This window comes from Magnolia sinica, chromosome 7, assembly GCF_029962835.1.
Source record: "Magnolia sinica isolate HGM2019 chromosome 7, MsV1, whole genome shotgun sequence".
Lineage (NCBI taxonomy): Eukaryota > Viridiplantae > Streptophyta > Magnoliopsida > Magnoliales > Magnoliaceae > Magnolia > Magnolia sinica.
This window is the reverse complement of record NC_080579.1, coordinates 95,419,993-95,429,848: the sequence shown is the minus strand read 5'-3', so window position 1 is coordinate 95,429,848 and position 9,856 is coordinate 95,419,993. Positions and strand designations below refer to the sequence as shown.

The window sequence follows — 9,856 nt, the reverse complement described above, 5'->3', positions numbered from 1 at the left end:
CACGGGCACGGGCATGGGCTCGGTCTCGGTCTCGATCTCGGTCTCGGGCACCGGCTCGGTGTGAGGGCGTGGCCATGTGAGGCAGTGGGCTGTAGAGGCGCTAGTGGTTGGTTAGCAGAGAGACTAAAGGACTGGGAGAGAAATCTCTCAATATCTTATCTGGCCTGGAAGAAGAGTCATTGCAGAAATCAGACAAGCTGAGCCATTAGTACATGGTCCAACTATAACTGCTGTATGGCTAGCCCAACATAGAAAACGGCTAGTTGTTGTCTCACAATAGTCAACATGCAGCAGCTTAGGCTTCCGTAAAAAAAAGCCATAAAATGGCTAGTTTTCCAACATGAAATGACTTAATGGAATTTAAGTCTCGGACCATTACCCTCTAACCACCATAACCTATAAAAGGAGGACCTGGATGGGTTTCCAAACGATCTCAACTCACTCCCAGCAAACCCATATGAACTAAGACAACCCTCTCCACTCATATATTCTAGTGTTTCCAACAGCAACGTAGTAAGGCTTAAACCTTAGCTTGAAGAACAGACAGCGGTGTGGTCTAGGACGGTCAAGAAGCTGAAGATTTGAACTGACTTGTGTAGAAGTTGAAACTACTTTTTCTCTTCTTTTCTTCTTCTCTTGGGATTTTTCCTTTATACTGTAATACTGTCAGAAAGTGTGTAATTGAGTTATATTTGGTGGGCCTTCGTGTTTGCTGAACGCAGACCCACTCTAGGCTCATCGTATCCTAGAAGCTGTTTGCCTGTAACCTATCAGCATACTCAATTCACTTGAGAGGCAAATAACGCTTTAAGGACAACGTTTCCACAACAGCATCCAAACAGGGAAAATCGGAGCGATGGGTTGGGGGTGATAAATAAATAGAGAGTGTATTCAGGGTGGTTTGTTTAGTAGAGCAGAGCATTGTTATGACAGTAGAAGGAAGCAAATTATTACAGCTGCCCTCCAAATAGTTGGAGTGTGGAATGAGAGTAGTGTGTCTAATCTCCCATGTACACAAAGATAAAGAGAGGAGAGGAGTGTATATTTTCCGTACGTGACGTAAAAATTTACATGATTTGATAATATGTGTATATTATAGAGCAATAACACAGCTTTTTGTCTACACTGGAAATTTAAAAAAACATAAGTACAAAGTTTATTTCTCTCCTGGCCATATAATTTTTTTTATTTATATAAAAAATGAGTAATTGAAATTGAATTACCTCTTTTTACTTATGAGCCTCCTCATATAAAGGTATATCATAAAGTATAAAAGAAATAAGCTTTACCATACATGACCATACATACGGCCGTATGCATGAGAGAGGAGGAGAAAAGATAGAGACGTCTCTCACCAGGAGAACTCGACTCTCAGGCAAGGGAGAAATATATGAAAATGGGATCAGGTATTTTGATTATATGAAAATTAACAAAATTATGTATTGAAAATCACAAGACTTTGACGAGTTTATTTTCTTGTTATTATTTTATTTTATTTTGAGCTGACCAGATATTTCGGATTGAGCCTGGCCGGAGGCAGGCCGGGCCCAGAAACCCGCTGGCCAGTCTGGCCCATTGACGGTCTCACCCTTAGAACGGAGTCCCTGCCTCCCGGAGAGAGTAACATAAACGTGTCATACGTATACGATGATCTGAACTACGCATGCTGTAGTCTCTGCAATTGATATGCCCATGATAAAAACTTGTAATCTGATCGGACCATCTTAGCCATCTGATAAATGGACCTTTTTCTCACTATTATTGAGACATTGTTGATTTTGTTTCGGTGTTCACTTGTTCACCACTGATTAGAATCCTAGCCTCGTCCAAACGTTCTTATTTTAGAAATACCGTATGAACGGTTTCGATCTGGTCCAAAAGTGCCACCAGTGAAGAAACCCAACATCGAGTCTGATTGTTCAACGCACTGCGTGCATTGTAGCAAACTCAGCAGGACGCACGGATTACCTGTGCCCCCTCCAAAGGAAGTTCCTTTGGTCGGAAGCTACGTGGGGTCCGTATAAACGTAAGTGGCGAATCCACTCCGTCCATCAGTTTCAAAAACCACAATAGGATAGGATTTTAAAAAAAGTTCAGACAAATCCAAAACTCTAGTGGACCACACCATACGAAAAGCGGGGAGTGAATGATAACCGTTGGAATTGCCAGGGCCACATAAGTTCCTACAGTTTATCCGAGTGATAACAAACCTATGAACGGTTTATATGACATATGAACATCATGTTCGGTTCCAGGAAGGTTTCAACGGTGGACATTTCTATTATCACTGTTTCGTGTGGTGTGGCCCGTATGAGTTTTGGATCTATCTAATTTTTGGAATTCTGAACTATAGTGCCATTTAGAGACTTATGGACAGATTGGATTCGTCACAATAATAACATATATGTGGGCATCACATAGCTTCCAACTTGCCTGGGCACGGGCAAGTGCGTCCAGCTCGGCACTGAAATTCTGACACTGTGTGCAGACTACGCAGAGCACGATTCTTGATACACAGGCACTCAGAAACCGTACACGTGGCATATATAAACTAAAACTAAACCAACTAGATTGTGGAACCCACTTTCTACAATACACAGTCCGAAAATCCAACTGCTTGAATAGTCACAGTCTCTGATTCATGGACACTAAAAAGAAAGATATTCTTCCTTTTAACCGCACAATAAATGACCGTTAATCCGATATTTAAATATTCAAATAAGCTTATAATTTTTATTTATAATAAATCTAAAGTGGAAAAAATAATTTGGACAGTTTATTTTGATTTATTTTAACTAATACACGTAATTTCAAAGTGTCTGTGTATCATCCATCACAATCTGTCAGAGCATCGAAATTTCACTATTTTCTCAGCATCAACATCGCGTCTCAATCTGTCGGTTACAGGGACATTTTCGTCCACCAAAGTACGTAACCTCTCACTCACCCTCTTGTCTCTATAAAAAAACCGAAACAGATCTAGATCGACCAGCAGCTCCTCTGCCAGACATTCCAAACCCTCAAAACCCCATTACTGCTGTAAATACCCTCAACAAAAGCCTCAAATTCCATTAATGTCCATTTGCATTTTTAGCTGAAATCTCCCTGTCCTTGAAAGGTGAAAATGGAGAGAGATTCGTCGGATGAAGAAGACGATCGAGAGAACCTGATCGATTCCAACCATGCGTCGAAGATCCGACGGTCCTCCTTCGAGATCGGCGAATTCCAGTCCCGGGTCAGCCGCAGCTTTGCGTTCAACAAGAGGTACCTCATCGTGATCTTCCTCGCGGTCTTTCTGATCATCGCCTTCTTTTCTTTCGATATCGGCCGTCTGTTCCGAAGCACCTCAAGCGTCAGGATTGCTCCAAAAGTCGACCGGATGCGAGAAGCCGAACTGCACGCTCTATATCTGTTAAGAAATCAACAAATAGAGCTTTTGAATCTGTGGAATCGGACATCGACTCGTTCAAAACCAGAATCTTTGATACCGAATGTGAATTCCACTTCCTCGAATTCGAGTTCGAATGCGACATTAGGTCCTGCATCAAAGCCATTGCCACCGTCGATTTCGTTCGATGACTTCAGATCCGCATTGTTTGATCAGATCAAGCTCAACAAAGAGATTCAAGAAACTCTGCTGTCGGCGCACAGAGTAGGAAACGTATCAGATCTGGCGGACGATGATGCTGGACCTGCATTTGTCGGGTTTGGTGCAGACACCTGCCGGAAAGTTGACCGGACAGTACTGAGGCAGACAATCGAATGGAAGCCGAAGTCGAACAGGTATCTGTTCGCCATCTGCATCTCCGGCCAGATGTCTAACCATCTGATATGTTTACAGAAGCACATGTTCTTCGCAGCTCTTCTCAGCCGCATGCTGGTCCTCCCAAGCCCGAAATTCGACTACCAGTATGACCGGGTAATTGACATTGATCACTTAAACCAGTGCTTCGGACGGAAGGTCGCCATCTCCTTTGAAGAATTCTCCGAGAGCAAGAAGGGTCACTTGCATATAGATAGGTTTATTTGTTACATGGCAAAGCCGCCTTGCTTTTTGGATGAAGAACAGGTTAAGAGGTTGAAGGCATTGGGGATTTCAATGGGTAAGCTTGAATCAGCATGGCCGGAGGATGCAAAGTTGGCTGAGCCAAAGAAGAGGGTGGTCGACGAGATTTTGCCAAAATTTTCTTGCGATGATGAAGTTCTTGCGATCGGGGATATTTTCTATGCTGACGTAGAGGAGGAATGGGTGATGCAGCCAGGTGGGCCGCTTGCTCACAAGTGCAAGACGGTTATCCAACCAAGTCGGCTTATCATGCTTACAGCACAGCGGTTTGTCCAGACGTTCTTGGGAGGGAACTTTGTTGCGCTGCACTTCAGGCGACATGGGTTTTTGAAGTTCTGGTATGCTCTCTCTCCTGCCTCTCTGTTCTGTAGTTCCATTTTGATGGGGATATGATATTTCGCTTTGGTTGTAAATTGTACATATCTTTTCATTACTCTAGGTTAGATTCTACATGTTCTATTTAGCAATTGTACAGTCATCTTAGACTAAGCACTTACCTAAATTAGCTTGTGTGTGTGTGTGTGTGTGTGTGTGTGTGTGTATTAAAAGGATTATTCCTCCTTCAATGAAGATCATCAAGGATTTCTTCACTTAACATAGTATCAGAGCAAACCTAATTGAGCCTTTGATATTTTTGCCGGAATCCAGCCGTCCCTATACTCCGGCAGCCCTGTTGCTGCTCAAACAACCCATTCCCTGTTTTCGGATCAGATCTGGCAGCAACATCCTGCCCATTGATCATATCTACCTTATTTTTTCCCACCCGCAAGCGCACAAGATCTCTGTTGTGATCGCCTTCTGCTGTTATGGCCAGCCGTTTGGTCTTCCATCGACAACTGCCAGCCGCTCCTACCCCCTTGTCACACAAACAGTGGCCCTTGTCGCTGCTTCCTCACTGATTCCATCCTTGGAAGTTCATAGTTTTATCCCAAAGGGTTGTTTGGTTGCAAAGGGGATGATTAAAGGATTACATTGAGAGCTTTGTAAGACCACACTGCCCTTGTAGGGGTGGAAATATGAACCTTTATGCGGTATAGAGAAAACTTAATACAACCAAGCAAAAATTAAAAATAAAGATAAAATAATACAACCAAAGAAGAACTGTGATGATAGATATAGATCTTAGGGGTGGAATGGGAAGCAATGAAGTGGATCGGTAGTCTTCTTTTGAGTTTAGTGGTTATTTAAGTTATTTGAATACCCTAAGATTTTTGTGATGAATTCTAGATTTTGGTAGTGCGGCCATTAATGACTGCATAGTGTAGTAATCATTTCGTTTCATGTATTAACTTATGGTGATTGTTCCTGCATTTGCGATTTCATCTGTTCAAAATCTGTGATCTGAAAAAAAAATTAAAAAATCTCCGCCTTTCAAAAATAAAATAAAATTTGTGATGGTTCCTGCATTTGAGATTTCGTCAGTTCAAAATCTGTGATTGTCCCTGCAAATGCTATATCATCAGTTCAAAATCTCGATTCCTCTCTCTCTCTCTCTCTCTCTCTCTCTCTCTCAGAAAAGAGTGTTGAGGTGGAAGAGTTTCTTCTCTTGATGTTAATTTTGATATTGGACATTAGTAATTTGGATAATTGATCTGCCTGATCTGTCTAACTGCATTTATGGCCCTTGATAGAGTGGGATGCGGAATGGGATTCATGTAGCCAACCCCAATTAGTTGGAATAAGGCTTTTATGATGATGCTGTGACATTAATGATATGGAGAATTGATCTGCTATCTCGTTTACTTCACTTTCAAACACAGATCATGAATTTTATTAGCCAAAAAAAAAAAAAAAGAAGGAAAGAAGGAAAGAAAAGAAAAAAGAAAAAAAGAAAAAGAAGGAAAAAAGCCCTCTTCTTCCACCATAGTATTTTCTTCTTATGTAGAGGCTCCTGTAGCAACTTTTCTGACAGTTGATGTTTTATCCTCAGCAATGCAAAGAAGGAGAGCTGCTTTTTTCCTGTTCCTCAGGCAGCAGAGTGCATTCTTCGGGTCGCGGAAAGGGCAAATGCACCTGTAATTTATCTGTCTACGGATGCAGCTGAGAGCGAAACCAATCTTCTGCAGTCATTAACCTTGCTGAATGGCAAGATGATCCCCCTTGTCAAAAGGCCTACTCACACATCAGTGGAGAAGTGGGATGCATTGCTCTACAGAAACCACCTAGGTGGAGATGATCAGGTGAGCGTATCCTTCTCTATTTATTTATAGCATGGAAAAATAAACAAAATAAAAGACAGACATCTTGTTGTAACAAAGTCCAAAAAACATAATCAAGCACTAAAAAAACTCATCGATTTGAATTGATTTGAGAAAGCCTCAGTTGAAGTTAAGGTCACAATTGGTTTTTGTAAAGCCCATGCAAACTTCGCTGACTACTCATGAAACTTGATTGAGTACACAGTGAACTCAGAGAATCTATGTACTTGAAAAACCTGGAAGATTGATTTTCAGGAACAAGGGTCAGTCCGGTTTGTCCATAAGATGCAGGTGGGATAACTTTCCACTGCCCAAAATGAGGAGGAGATAAAACAGGTCCAAACTGTTATCCTTCCATTCTCATTTTGGAGGCGCATATCGTGGTTACCAGTATATAACACATCCCACTATCATCTTTCACAGGACACGAAATGGCTTGGCACCACTTTCCATGAAACGCACATGTACCCATGTGTATTCTAATTTTGGGGTGCACCCAAACAAGGCTTTAAACCTTTTAAGCTTGATCAAATGCTCAATTTGAGTTTCGAGGTGATTTGGATCATCATTGAGTCCAGGCCACCACTTGATTTTTTTTATTTTTTTTTCTTGTTTCTTTCTTTCTTGATGTTGTTCATAAGTAATTCACTGTTTTTTTTCCTCCTATTAGTAGTTTATAATTATATAGACCAGTGGTTATGGCACGTGCAATGCTCCTGAGGAGAGGAAGTGAATTGGATTACATACATTCAAATATATGGTATTTGTGTGGGTCCACTCTGATATGTGACTGTCATTCCACCCACCTATTGTATGCACCTCTCCAAGTTAAGCCTATATTCCAATAACCAACTAAATTCGTAACCATGGTGGGTCACACCAATGGGACAATGGGGAACAGGGGAGGGTGACGCCCACCATTAAAACTTTTAGATGGCATGTGGGGTCCACCGTGTTGTGTAGATGTCATCCAACTCATTCATCAAGACAGCCCCACCAGGATGAATGAACAGACCGAAATGCAGTCATTGAAAAACAGAGTTCAGCCAAACCACGTGAATATATAGGTTTTAGGAGTAAATTATACATTTCTCCCTGTGGTGTGTGCCACTTGATGTTTGGATCATGATTATCATTTGTATGTAAGTTGAACATGAGAAGCCACAACCCACAACCAATTATACCTAAACATCATGGGTAGACCCCACATGGCTCGAATGTACAGTAATTACTATACTCTAACTTATCAAGTTTTTGTCTCTTTTTAAACGATGATAATTTTATTGAAAAAGAGGCCGAAGCCTGAAGAATTACAAATCAGACCATAAAACAGGAAAAGAGACACTATCAGGTATTACATTTGATGCTATCGCCCACTCCATTACATTATTTTAGCCCCATCAAAAACCTCCGAAAACCACCCCTTTCGATTCCTAAAGCATCAGTTATTCCTTTCTAACCATAGGAACCAAATTCCAGCTAACAAGCTGAGTCTCCAAATTGCCTTTCTTTAAGAGACTCGTCAAACAGTTGGTCGGCCATATATGGCTTTGGAAAATTAACAAAATGTTCAATCTTTTTATCTAAACCCCTTCTCATTGTTGGAAAATTTTGCCCCTCACTACTAGCATTGTATATAGTAGAGATATATGTTGAAATTGATTTATTGCTGTTGCCCATTCACATATAGCGTATTTGATCACACTGTAAAGAACCCACATAACAAAATAATCATAACAAAATACGAAATGGTCAGAATGACCACAACTTTTGATACATCCATTGTAATACTTATCACCAAGACCTTGAAAATCTCACATTCATTAATTGATATTATTGTGATAATATATGAGTATTTGAAAATATTGGCTATTTTTAATTTTTCGTGATTTTTTTGAAATAATTATTAAAAGCCTAAAATTAATTCATTTTCTCCATATTTTAAAGTTTTAAAGTTATTTGTTAATTTATAATAATATTTAAATATTTTATTTTTAGCGAGATTTTCTCAACAATATCACGAGAAAAACATCAAAATATGGAATCTCCCGAGAAAGTTCCGCGCTGAGAAATTGCTGAGAATGAGATTTGTCACTTTGGATTCATCCCTAGGGGCTGTGGGTTTGTCTGATTGTTTTATTTGTTTGATGGTTTGAATGTTGAGTTCCACTACTTACGATTGATGCCTGATCCTGATCTCATCATCATCTGAACATCAATCCAAAATACAATGCACTCTTCTAAAACTCACATGTTGAATCAGACCACGGCCAAGTTGGCTCAGCCAAATAATAATAATAATAATAAATTCCAATAATTGACTTTGTACATTTCTTTGTAAAATCGGCAAGCTTTTGGACATTGTTTATACGAACACTTTGTTTTGTGTGTTTACCTGCCGGGGAACATACATCTTAGGGGTCATTTAGCACTGTGGATTTGGATTTAACTTAAGAATCCAAATCCAGGATTTTCAATTCCTAAGATTTTCATTCAATTGGTTGTGTTTGGTAGCCTGGATTTTCAATCCGTGGAATCCAAAAATTGTGTTTGGCAACCTGAATTAGAAAAGGCCACTTCATAGAGAAGAGGAGAGAGCAGTTATGACAGTTAGAGAGGATTGGAAATTCCTGGATTGTGCATCGCCCCTTTTTTAAGAAGAATTAAAAAGGAGTCCTTTTGAGGATTTTCAATCCTAGGTGATTTGAAATTCACCAAAATCAAGTGTGCCTAACACAACTTGAATTAAATTTATTTATTTATTTTTTTGTTAAAAAAAGAAGAAAAGAAGTCTCGGAAATTTAGTCTAAGCTTAAAAAAATTTCCTTTCTGGTCTCCTGAAGGTTGATGCGATGCTGGACAAGACGATCTGCGCCATGTCGAATGTATTTATAGGAGCATCTGGTTCGACCTTCACAGAGGACATATTGCGGCTCCGAAAGGACTTGGGTTATGCGTCGGTTTGCGACGAGTACTTATGCCGAGGTGAGCAACCAAATTTCATAGCAGACTCGGAATGAGGGAATTGAGTCATGGTTCTGATTCTTCTTTTTTATTTTTGCTTTTACTCTTCTTCACATTGTTAGTAGCTCAGCTACAGATGGGTGCCTGTAAGATTTCAATGTGTACTTTAGTGTATAGTATCATTATATTCTTGGGTAAATTTTGGGCTTTCTTCCTTTCAGAATCCGTGCATTTGCTTGATATTGGTCTTTCTGTCATCCTCTCCTGTAGGCAACTAACATGGACTTCCTATTTGAAATTCAGTCTCATGAGCGTCGTTGTAACTTGTAATACTTCGGGACTTGGACCAACTCAGTCCTGAATCAGCTCGAACTGGACGAGTTTCCCACTTTTGATCAAAACATCATCATCATCATCAATATTATCATCTAAGCCTTATCCCAACTAACCTAGATCAAGGGTTTGGAGGAGAAAATGTGCAAAAATGGGGAAAAAATCACAAAAAGGAAAAGGAATTCCATTAAGGCCGAGTCACACAGGACTGACTTGCCCACTTGCCCAAGTCTTTAGCAACTTGTTTGATTTGACCTGAGCCACCCTGAATAGGACTTGTGGTGCTGAACTGTAT

The 9,856-nt window shown here is 40.2% G+C and overlaps 1 protein-coding gene across 1 annotated transcript; it reads left to right on the top strand.

Moving 5' to 3' along the window:
• The first annotated feature begins 2,958 nt into the window (after nt 1-2,958).
• Nucleotides 2,959-9,451, top strand: LOC131251818 (O-fucosyltransferase 36-like). The gene is made up of 3 exons (XM_058252779.1): nt 2,959-4,404; nt 5,997-6,246; nt 9,108-9,451. Exons 1-3 carry the CDS (start codon nt 3,125-3,127, stop codon nt 9,282-9,284), a joined length of 1,707 nt encoding a protein of 568 aa, XP_058108762.1. The 5' UTR covers nt 2,959-3,124; the 3' UTR covers nt 9,285-9,451.
• The last annotated feature ends 405 nt before the right edge of the window (nt 9,452-9,856 follow it).

Excerpts from the sequence above, each read along its gene's own strand:
- LOC131251818 (XM_058252779.1), top strand. The coding sequence starts at position 3,125 with ATGGAGAGAGATTCGTCGGATGAAGAAGACGATCGAGAGAACCTGATC. Across the intron at positions 4,405-5,996 it reads CATGGGTTTTTGAAGTTCTG|CAATGCAAAGAAGGAGAGCT; the intron begins GTATGCTCTCTC and ends TTTTATCCTCAG. Across the intron at positions 6,247-9,107 it reads ACCTAGGTGGAGATGATCAG|GTTGATGCGATGCTGGACAA; the intron begins GTGAGCGTATCC and ends GGTCTCCTGAAG.